Source organism: Microtus ochrogaster, chromosome X (genome assembly GCF_000317375.1).
Source record: "Microtus ochrogaster isolate Prairie Vole_2 chromosome X, MicOch1.0, whole genome shotgun sequence".
NCBI lineage: Eukaryota > Metazoa > Chordata > Mammalia > Rodentia > Cricetidae > Microtus > Microtus ochrogaster.
In genome coordinates, this window is record NC_022026.1 from 48,773,898 (window position 1) to 48,785,986 (window position 12,089).

General features: G+C 37.7%; 1 protein-coding gene across 2 annotated transcripts in view; it reads left to right on the top strand.

The window, feature by feature from the left end:
• Window positions 1-12,089, top strand: part of Cdkl5 (cyclin dependent kinase like 5) — a 195,819-nt gene that overhangs the window by 111,571 nt on the left and 72,159 nt on the right. For both annotated transcript variants that reach the window (XM_026784762.1, XM_013350568.2), the window contains exon 4: window positions 6,563-6,608. In XM_026784762.1, the coding sequence (XP_026640563.1) occupies window positions 6,563-6,608 (46 nt within the window). The remainder of the gene's footprint in view (window positions 1-6,562; window positions 6,609-12,089) is intronic.

Below are 12,089 nucleotides of genomic sequence, written 5' to 3' on the forward strand. Positions count from 1 at the left end.
CACCACCACCACCACCACCACCAACACCAGCAGCACCAACACCACCACCAGCACCAACACCAGCACCAACACCAGCACCACCACCACCACCAGCACCAACACCAGCACTGATACCAACATCACAATAAGTAAATGAACAGCAAAAATGTTTTGTTTTGCTTCAAAAAATCACCTCTGAAGAGAGGCAATTGGGAATGAGCGAAGCTAAATTTGTAATGTTTTACATTACAAAAAGCAAGGGTGAAATGAAAGGCAAAAAGCCCAATATGTGATCGACTGCCAAATCTGAAAGGAGTGTACATTTCTGTCTGTACATTTGCATGATTAACCTGTTTTCAGTTCCTGTGCTATATCTCATACAACATCTGTTGCATTTTTCAACTTCTCTCCTGCATTTTCAACTAACTCTCACGTACTGTTAAACAGCATGTTATAAGCTTCCATGTACACGAGCCAGCCTCCTTTACTCCCCTCGTGTCAAACATGGATGCAGCAGACAGCCTTACCCATAGCAGAGAGCCAGCAGGCATTTGTTAATTGACACATTCGGATATCTTCATTCCTGCCTATGCTCGATTGCTTCCTTCGTGTTTAGTCTCAAACAATTAAACTTAGTGGTAAATTCAGCTTTTCATTCAAACAAGCAATGGCAGAAATCTAATATGGGTCATATATTCTAGCTTTTATCATTGTATACAATGATAAAATATTTTATATCTCTGTGTAGTCCACCTGCTGTGGAATTCATCTCATACCTTAGTTTACTTCCATTTTATAATTTTACTCATTATGTAAAACACAATTTCAGTGTTATTTTTGAAGGTTTTCATAAAAGTGAGAGAAAATGATGGAAATATTGAAGTATTTATATATTTACTTGAAGATAGATGATAGATAGATAGATAGATAGATAGATAGATAGATAGATAGATAGATAGAGATAGATAGATAATAACAGCTATGGTTGGAAAACTATCTGGAAATATTTGTTAGTGCTAAGATGCTTTTCAGAAAAACATAGAATTAAATGAGATAATGATCCATCTTTGGTAAGTGGTAGGTGTACTTTGTGTGTGTGTGTGTGTGTGTGTGTGTTGTGTGTGTGTGTGTGTGTGTTAGAACTTACTCGTTTTTACAACACATGTTCATTTGATGTTAGAAAAGACTGTAGAGCACTACCATGCTTCCAAAATGACATCCAGAATCAACTGGGTTTGAAATTGCCTTTCTTCTATCTTTTAGCTATGTGTCCTTGGTACTTTTAGCTTTTACTTTTATACCATGAAACTTAGCATCATCATCTCTCTTCCTTAGCTTCGCATGCACAGTTGTGGGTTTCTGAATGGCCTCTTCGTGCTTGTGTCGTTATTTTCCTCTCATCTGTTCCCTTCAGTATCCTCATCTCTAAAGTGGGCAAGACAAGCTCCTCAGAATTGTGATTTGAGGATTGCATGAAATAATCCTTGGGGAATATTTACCATGGGGCCCTGACACACAAAAAAAAATATTTAAAATGGTAATCTAAAATAAAGCCTTGTATTATGGCACATACTTATAATACCATAATTTGAGAGGTACAGTCAGGATGATCAGGAGTTCAGGGCTAGCCTTGACTACATGAGCTCCTGCCTTTAAGAAAAAGTAAGTAAATTTGCTTTTTTTCAGGTCCCATACTGGTCAATAAAATAAGTATATCTTTGATTATAAGGTTTTGATTCTACTGAATGGGCATGTGAGTGTGTAAGCACAGACGAATGGAGCTCTTTGCATATAAAATGTAGCATGACTTAAAATACCTTGGTTATCAAATTGTATTACTTATATTTGGATCTTCAAAGAAAAGCATTTATCCTAAGAAAGGGCTTCCTCAGAGAATAATTAGAAAATTAATTAGAGTATAAGCTTTGTAATAGCTTAATCCATGACTGTTGTATTATGCTGCATGGTGTGTGTTTTAACCTAGATAGCAAAATGACTTGGGAGCTTTAGATATTCAGCATCAGGGGTGAATTCATAGTCACGAGTCTCTCTGTCCAGTATGACTGGAGGCTTGTTTGGTTTTTGAATGAAGTTGAGATCTTGATGCAAGAATAGCTACAGGCCTTCCAGGTACTTTTTCATTAGTTCCTACTCATAACATACCTTTTTTCATGCCTGTTTTCTTTTCTGAGGCAGAGTCTCATGTAAGCCAGACTGGTCTCCGAACTCCTGCCTCTAAGTCCTAAATGCTGAAACCAGAAGCCTGTGGCACCACACCCTGCTTGATTTTTTTTTTCCTTTCACTGAGGAAAACTTATTCTAGGAACCATTAAATGCCTCAATATAGAGATAGTGTAATCCAGAAACCCTTATCTAAAAATTATCTCATCTTTCTTTTTTTGCATTCCAAAGTAATCTTTAAGCCCAATTTTGAGAAAGAATAAAGGATGGAAATACCATTAATGAATCGTTGATATATTTTATCTCATTCTTAGTTTACTGCTTTAAATGTCTGCTTCGCACCGCCTCATTTTAAAAATAGAGCAGGACACTGAAACAAGAAACAGATTATGTCTATCTTGCTAACTACAGCTGGTGACATTCTGTTGCAGACGTTGTGGGGGCAATGGCATGCTTTGGGAATAAACTGAATTTAAAGCACAAGTTCTTCCGTCATTTTCATGCATTTTCTTCCTTGCCCACACCTCTATTATGTATACCATCACAGGATAATGGTAGAAATAGTAATAACAATTGACATGTCACCTCCTGCCTCTCCATTAGGAACCCATGAAATATTTTCAAAGAAAAACAGAAACTTTTAATAGTTCTGTAAATTAAAAAAAAAATCCAAAGATTGGTGACAAACTCCGGGGAGAATTTCATTAGCAAGAGTAGATTAAAACGCAGTCTTGAATGTCATGTTATTTATTACACTTTCTGAAACTAGCTGAGGCAAAAAATAGCCAAAGGGAGGAGGAAAAGAGCTGCACCTATGTCTAAAGAGACTTGCCGACAGGCAGCCATCTCACCTAGCAACCCGAGTTCTCAGTTCCCCAGTAGTCCATTTAACATCCATATTCCCAGTTCATTTCAGAGACTAGCGGCTCCCAAATACATAAAGTAAGGCAAGAAATAGAGAAGGCTTGGGAGAGACATAATAACATCCACAGAGAAGTGAGGGAGCCGCCAGCACCAAGGTGGCCGGAGCCTCCACAGGAAAGAGTAAATGTGTTCATTTGGCTTCTTGTTCAGAGAACCCTTCCAAGAGAGTCTGAGTTCAAACCAGCTCAGCTCACTGAGCAGGGTGTTTGTTAGGCATCGCTTTTGAGATCAAGCTCTGAGTACATCCATCTTTATTTGAAGTTCAGGTGGCTGAAAAACCCATCTACTCAGTTTGCTGCCAGATGCCGGTCGTGTTGACTTTCTTTCCATCTTGGTAATGAGTATGAGGTTAAAAACGGGCTGTGGGGAGAGGAGGGCTGTGAAAATGTTCCCTTGAGCTTTAGAAGCAACAGGCAGCCTTGAAAATGACTGTTGTCTAACAAGCAGATGAAGTCAAGGCATCTGCTCTGTCACCTGAAAGGGAACAGTCGAGATTGGCCCTGAATGGTGTAGAAGAAACCGAACCAAGGCAATAAATTCAGGACTTGACTGACATAAGGAAAGATTAAGAAGCCTAGAATGGAGCACATGAAGAACGAAATTGATTACATTTGAATAATTCACAGCTTTTGAATAATTCACTCACGGAATGGTCACTAAATGTCAAATATCTACTATGTGCCTGACCCAGTAGTTTGTGGTGACATAATGCTGAGCAAAACTGATTCAGCAGTTATGAAAGGTACACCTGGAAGATACAAAGTTTACAGTGGAAATTACTAGAAAGGTTAGGGTAGAAACAGTATTTAAGGTTATTAGAAGAAAATCTGAACACCCATACTTTTCAGATATTAATTCAGACCTCAGACACATGGATTTCTTCTAGAATATAGACAGATGATTTCAGTTGTTTTTTACATCAAGGAAAAGAAGTGATCTAAGAAAATTAAGGTATAAAAATTAAGGTATCTAGTTATCTAAGGGATACAAGCCTTATTGGACATCTCAAAACCAGAGACCATTATGGCGTTCTTTGCTCCCTGTTTAGAGCCTTCTGTGCTGTCAGTATAATTTATGTTAGAAAACAGCTGGTCTTCGTGGGACGGGGGCAATGCACGTGTTTGGGATATAGGGAGAGAGGCCAGGCAACAACCTCCAGTGTCATTCCGTCAGACGCCATCCATTTTGTTTATTTTAGAGAGGTTCTCTCACTGGCACGAAGCTCTTCAAGTAGGCGAGGCTGGCCTCAGGGATGTGCCTGTCCCCACCTCTCTAGTGTGAGTTTCCAAGCTCATGGTACCACACTTTACTTTTTACCAGGGGTTATGGGGACTGAATTCAAGGCCTCCCTCATACTTGAGTGGTAAAAGCACTTTACCAACTAAGCTATCTCCCCAGCGTGAGCAAAGCTTCTTTTAAATCCTCTCATTTTTTTTCTCTTGGAAAAAAAATAGCTATTATATGGATTTCTTGCAAGACATTTCAGTCTTAATAGGCATATAGATTTCCAATGCTGGTGATGTGAGTGGCACTTTCCTGGGTTTTGCTACAAGCATACAGAAAAATCTGTAAGAATGCAAGATTTGCTTCCCCCAAATTAATGAATCCTCCCTTCGTCTCTCCATCCGTCCCTCCCTTCCTTCTTTCTCACATTTCTCTTTTAGTCTCACACATGCTAAGCTTGCTTTCTACCACTAAGCCACATCTCAAGCTATTCCATAAATTCTGTGTCTGCCTGCTTGCTGCACGACTGAGGGTGTTCACATAATAGGAAAATAGGGTGGCTGAGGGTGTTCACATAATAGGAAAATAGGGTAGTGTCTCAGAATAGTATTCAGAGATAGATTTGTGGCGGAACAAAAACTAATGCAAATCGAGTATTTAACTACATGAAAACCATTGTAGAAACGGGCTTTTAGTAAATGCGAAGCCACTGAATATGTAAATAAGTTGACATAATAGCCTGTATGCATGTAGCTATGTTCGGCTTAACAGCCAAAACCTGTTCTTAGTTTTATTCAGCCAAGTAACAAGAAAGCCAGGATCTAGAACTTCATATTAATGTAAAAGTTTAAGGTACCAGTAATTTAAAGGAGTTCTGGCATAAGAATAGATAGGTCAATAGCCTACACCAGACAAGAAAGCTCTGAAAGTAACCTCAGAATTTGTAAGGATGCTAAGATACAACAGTTACAAATCATCACTAAAGGGGACTGGGAAAATTGATTCAACATTTAGAAATTATATCAAATCTGAAGTTGCTCACTTCCACATTTACTAAAGTAAATTATAATTGGTTAAAGATTTAAGGGATGAAATCATTAAAATATCAAAATGCATAAATATGAATGAATAACCACGATGTTCAAGTACAGACTTGTGGCACAAAAATGATGAACATAAATTACAAAGGCCAGTTAAATCAGAATTGATCTTGTATTATACTCTACAGTATAATAACCTTCAGTTTGGCAACAAGTTTTCACCCATGCATCAGTAGAAACAAAAAAAACAACAAATAAATAGCCCTGGTAGAGTTCATTTTATGTAGCAGATAATAGGAAATTTCTCTAGTCAGGGCCAGCACGATGGCCTAATGGATAAAGATCCTTGTTGCCAAACTGAACAACCTGAGTTTGGTCCTCAGTACCTCCATGATGAAAATAGAGAACCAGGCCTCATCAGTTGTCTGATCTGTACATGTGTTGTGGTATGCATCCCCAACTCCCAATAGATAACCAAATGTAATTAAAATTTTTAAAAACCTTACCTGCTGTTAACATTGAATTAGAAATATATTCGTTTGAGTAATAATAAACTGTTTTGGCACTGACTGTGAGCTGGATATTAAACATTGCTCAAGGGAACTGTGAAAGTGGTATGTGTGATTGGGAGTATGTCTTAGGAGCCTTCAGCATTTGTGGCCTTTGAGCCATCTGTATCACTATAGCCAGAGCATTTGCTCTGGAAGTGAAGATGCCCCTATCGGAGGATGTTCATTGATAGACTGTCTAAATAACCATCTATTACAAATGGAGCTTTAAACAGTTATTTACCAACAGGTGTGCACGTTACTTAGGCAATATGAAGTGGCATGCACAGTATATAACAAAGCGTACACTATTATGATTCCAAGTTGAGAAAAAGAATTCTGAAAGGAATATACCAAACTGTTATATGAATAGTTCTGGATATCTTCTTTGTTTTTATTTCTTTTACAACCTGTACTTTTGAAGACATTAACAGTTCAGATTTATGTTTCATGCATATCATGGGAGTGTCTGTTCTTTACCTCTTATCACTCCCCTTTTTTCTCTATCCTTGACAATGTCTGCAGGGTGATAAGAGAGGAATTTGAAAGAAAGAAATGGTGGATGGAGATGGTGATCTGTGTCTTTGCCCTGCTGTCCCCAGATAATTGGGATCCCCAGTTGGGACTAGGGAATGATTCTTACCTCTGCTTCTTTTTCCTTTCCAGGAAACACATGAAATTGTGGCAATCAAGAAATTTAAGGACAGTGAAGGTATGTATGCAATTTTACTTCTGTAATATTTTTGTAAATATAAAGTGCGACAGGGAGGGTTTAGTTGGTTAGACCCTAGCCTTGTGATTTTAATATCATAATCTCAGGAGCGAGCGTAACTTATTTATCAGCATGCTTTACTTTGAAATATACGATATTAGAACATCTATTTTAATTTACACTCAGGGGTGGACATTTTGCTCCAAAGGCTAGACAGACATCTTCTTAACCACATGTTTACCTGTAATCTATGTAGATTCCAGTGGAACGCTGAGTAAAAGCAAATGCATCTGGAGTGAGTGCTGAAAAAGATTCAGCATGTGGTCACTATGTTCTCCAACTCCTAGGCACAGCAAGAAATACAAGGATAAGTGGGAGGTGGTATAGAGATGAGAACATTTTATGTTTAGGGCCATGGATTGAGAGACTAAAAGCTTTTCAATAAGAAATACCACATTTGGGGGCCTTGAACACAATTCTAGACTGTTTCAATTGGAGCTTTAAAATTCTCTGCTGGGAAAGAAAGTTTCAAATAAAATACTTTACTAGTGCATTAGTTTAGAAACCTTAGCTCTTAACTCTTACCCAGACAAAGAAAGGCTGGTAATGAAAGTCCACATGGCTTTTGAGGAGGCTTAGGCAGCAGTTCTTCCCAATTTTTAGTACAGAGACCCCAGTAAAAATACTTTTTAAACCCTAGCCCCATTTCCATATACATATAATGAAGCAAAAAAAAAAAACTCTCACAGAAATCTTGTGTTAATGACATTCTCTGTTTTCTGTTTTCCCTGGTTTATGGAAAATCTTGAGAAAAAAGTGCATTGTGACATTGAGTTGCAACCTACCATATGAAAAACAGATAAAAAGTACCAGCATCAGCCTCTATCTAATGCGAAGTCTGAAGATAGACAACATAGCCCAGCTTCCTTGGTGCACACTGACTAAGCACTTTAAACACGTGCTTCTATATTTATGGAGAGTCGCATTACCCTCACCCCAGATACTTAGAAAGCATGAAATAACAAAGAGGGCTTGCTCACAAAAGCCTCCTAGGAGAGCTTCCACAGCATTATGGTTAGAACTGGATTATGATGTTTTACTGATGTGGAGCGCATGCATATTACCCAGGCCCCTGAGTAGTTGTGAGGGCAGTCTTAAAGGAAGGCACTGAGAAGCTTGGAACTATGTGCCTGGGATCTAATGGAAGCAGCTGCCCATGTCTGACCCACTGTGAGACCATTGGAAATAGGCTCGTTGAGCAGTGACTTTAGACTAATGACAGGCGATCCAGAGACAAATGCTGATCCAAAAATGGTGACTGTAGCAGAAGATCCAAGCGCCACCCTTGCGTGTGTGTGGAGACTTCTGACTGTATTCGCCTTTAAGGTTGCATTGGCAAGCTGAAAAAGAGAAAGTGTCAGCAGACCTTCAAAAACAATTTGTTTTGGTCATAGTGTCTCATGTAGACCTAAGCTTGCAGACTGTCTTCTATGTATGTCTTTACCCTGTTCCTCTAGCAAGAATACTGCCTTACTTAATATGTACAAACTTAATATGGTACAGGTCGGCTGACCAACTTTTTGGAGTCTGAGTTATATGTAAATAGTTTCATATAGATAAGATTGTCTTTTGAGCGCCTTTGTAAACTATTATAATTCCAAATTTCTTTTAGTCTCTAAATTCCAACCAGGTCTATTATAATAAAAAATGAGTGTTCGGATAATATTGTTCTCATTTTCCCGTAGCCCTCAACCATTCTTTTTATTAGTTATTATGAAAATTTGTATTATAATTATTCTAAATTATTTTAAAGGAAACATTTCCAAATCTTTGAGAAAATAAATGAAGTAATTCTATAAAAGCAATGTTAAACTTTAGTTGAAATGGGACCCGTCCTTGGTCTGACTACCATTCACATGAATGTTTCTAAATATTCTCTAGCTGATGATATACAGGGAGTATGTTTAAGAATATGTACCACCCTCTGGTTGCTTTGAAGATTATAATAATGTCTTACTGTCCTGTTAAGATGATATGGATCCAAAAATTTGTGTATATTTTTGAAATATTTTATTTTTAAATTTAATTTAAATAGACATTTAATTTAATTAATTTACTAATAAATTAAATAAAAAATTATTTAATTTCAAATTTAAGTTAAAAATAAAGTATATTATTATTTTATTTTAAAACATATTTTCAAGTAGACCACTTTTTGTGCAAAAGATCTTTATTGTCCCAGAATAACTGATTGCTATTTAAAATAAGACCCAAATTTTTTATCATAAATAAAAGGCTGAAATTATGAAAATAAGTTTGCTTTATAGTAAATAAAATTTTAATCATAATAGCAGCTGCATGCTAGTTTTTAATATCTTAGGAGAATTGGATATTGTCTTTTAAGCAGGAAAGTCAGTTTTTAGAGTAAAATTGCATTCTAGCTCAAAATGTAGCAAAAGGCTTTGTCAGTTTTCACCCTTTTAATATGCCTGTCTTCATGCCTAAGTTTTTAAAATTGTTTTAGGAGTATTTTTACTTTGTATTTATGAGAGCTTTGTTGGCATGTATGAATATATACTCTGTATGTGTCCAGTGCCCATGGAGGTAGGAACAGGACATTGGATCCCCCTAGAACTGGAGTTATGGGTAGTTGTGAACCACCATGTGGGTGCTGGGAATCAAACTAGGGTCCTTCAAGAAGAGTAAATATTCTTAATCTCTGAGCCATCTCTCCACCACGCACACACACACACTTTGTCAAATCTTAGAGGCAAGCACCTTTACCAACCTTGAGGCATCTCACTGGCCTTGGGTCATCATTCTTATATAATACATAAACCCAAGTTTATTGAGCAATCCAGGCATACCAATTTAAACTAGATGGTTTTAGAATAGCAATAATAAAAAATACTGTCTATTAAAATGTAAGGAGAACATGTAATCAGAATTTATTTTTTTACTTATATTTTGACCTTTCTTTTAATTCTTTGGACTATGACCTTTCTTTGATGAATGAAACATTCTCCTTACTTATCACATGGCCTCCGTACATGGCTAACTCCAGTGAGCTGTGCGGCCATCCACGTTTAATTGCGGGGCAGGGTGGGGTGGTGTTAAGTCATTTCTCTTCTTTTATATCAAATATGATTGCTGGCATTTTCTTTTTTGTTGCTTGTTTCCTATAGATAAATGTTTTTTTCTTGAAATGAGCGTATTTATTTCTTTAATTATTAGGAACTGTTTAGGTAATCATCTAGTCTTCCCTCTAGTTGATTCCATTCTTATTTTTAGAGACTCGAAAACTTTACACTGCTCTCTCATTTTGTTTGATGCTATAAAAAAAAGAATTCATGAATTCTAAAATTCAAGAACCCGATTTCCGTATATAAGGGGTCTTGAACCAAAATTTCCAGTATTTATTATATAAAGAATGTGATGAAATAAGCTGTACACCCTAGCTACTCTTGGTACTATCACACATCCTTTTACTGCCCAAACCAGATCTCTTTCAAACCTCAGGGATTCTTGTAAGATTTGGCTACATTTCTGCACCTTTTGTGATTTCATAAATTTTCTCTGTTCTTCACTTTGTCCTTCATCTCTAAAGATTGAAGGGTCTTTATCTTTTTTTGGTACATAAAACAGTAACATCACCATTCAAACCTCTGTGGCCACATTGATTGTCCTGCTGCTGCTGTCCTGTCTTCAATCAGAGCAACCAGAATCAAACATGGTACCCCTATGGTTTTGTTCACGGATGGATTGACTTTTCTTTTTTATTCTATCTGTTTAAAGGTCTGTTTGGGGGCCTCTTTGGCTATACAAAGATCTCAGGTTTGTGATTTCATAAAGTAGGTTACAGCTATTCTTGGACTTCTTTTCCAAACCCACGGTTCTTTAAAAATAGGGTTACAATAGAGTTTCTGCTGATCTTTAGATTTTTCTTTTCATCGCTGACTTATCTTTGAATTTCTTTTGCTCCTGTGAGCTTTCTTCTTAAAAAACTGCTATCTTTTATTTTAGTGACTCTCTTGATTTTTAGGTGTGTTAACTTGACTCAATGGTAAGCCTACAGAACTAGGTCAGATTTTTGTTTGTTCTTACTTGGCATCTTTTGTGTTCATGTCACTTTGTCCTTACTAGGTTGGATTGTATACTTACTGCACATAACTTTTCCATAGTTGCTCTTGACTTTGACAACCCCCTCCAATGGTAAATGTTTTTGTTTTGTTTGAGACAGGATATTGCTATGTAGTCCAGGATAGCCTGAAATTAAATTTTCATCTTTTTGTTCATTCATTCATTCATTCATTCATTCAGTCAGTCAGTCAGTCAGTCAGTCAGTCTTGCTCGCTTGCTCTCCCCTCCTCCCTCTATCTTCCCTATCCCTGCCGTTTTCCTCTTCTCTATGTTTTGAAAAAGGACCTTGCTCTGTAGTCAAGGCTGACCTAGAACTCACTGTTTAGCCAAAGGTGCCTTTCAACTTGTAGCAGTCCTCCTGCCTCAGCCTTCTGAGTGCTGGGATTCCAGATGTGAACCACTTTGCTTGGCTTTCTTTGGTAGTGCCTAATGGTGAGATTGGTTAGCATTTCCTATAAACAGGTATAGAAACATTGACTTTTAGAACTAGGAGAAGCCTTTAGAATAAACCAGTGTGACCACAGTCTCAGTTTTATAGGTCAAGAGCTGGCATGTGTTTCTGAAGCCCCGGGAGCTGCACTGACTGTTTTTCCCAGCATACTATGTTCTTTGGCTATGTGGCCTTAGCAGCCAAATAACTGGGTCGGAGAACAACGGCTAGGTGTCGACCGAGATGCCATGAGTCACTCTCCAAAGTTCACTGAGATTTCCATACCACCTAAGTCCCTATGTTCAATGCAGGACATGAGGTTGAATGTGACTCTAGTCTGTGCATCCTGAGAGAGTTACCTCTCCTTTTTTTTTAGCATTCAGTTCTTTACTTATGAACTGGAGAAAAGAGCATACATAGTACATAAGGATTATCTTAGCTAGTGATTTGGGAACGGGAGGGTAGAAGATGTTGATTTTCATGGATTGTGCTATGATTTGTAATGCTTGGCTACTTTCTGCTTGTTTTAGAAGAAGGCCAAGTGTTGGTAGAGTGTCCATTACCTTTCTCCGTCGTTTCATCCCGCAATTTTCACTATCAAGTATAAGGCAGGCTAGAAACCTTAAAAGTACTCACAGAAACACAATTATAGACATTCCAGATAATGATGAGTGCATAGTTTGCTTGCACTTTGAGAATTAATAACTCCATTTCCTGCCTGTTCCCAGTCATTACTGTATTAATGCTCAGGTACTTACTGATGGCTGCCATAAAGGAGCCTCATTTCCTTAAAAGGCAGCTCAAATGAGGTTACTTTTGCAGTATGCCCTGTGTGATATTCTCATGTGCTTCCCCACCCCAATCTCTCTCTCTCTCTCTCTCTCTCTCTCTCTCTCTCTCTCTCTCTCTCT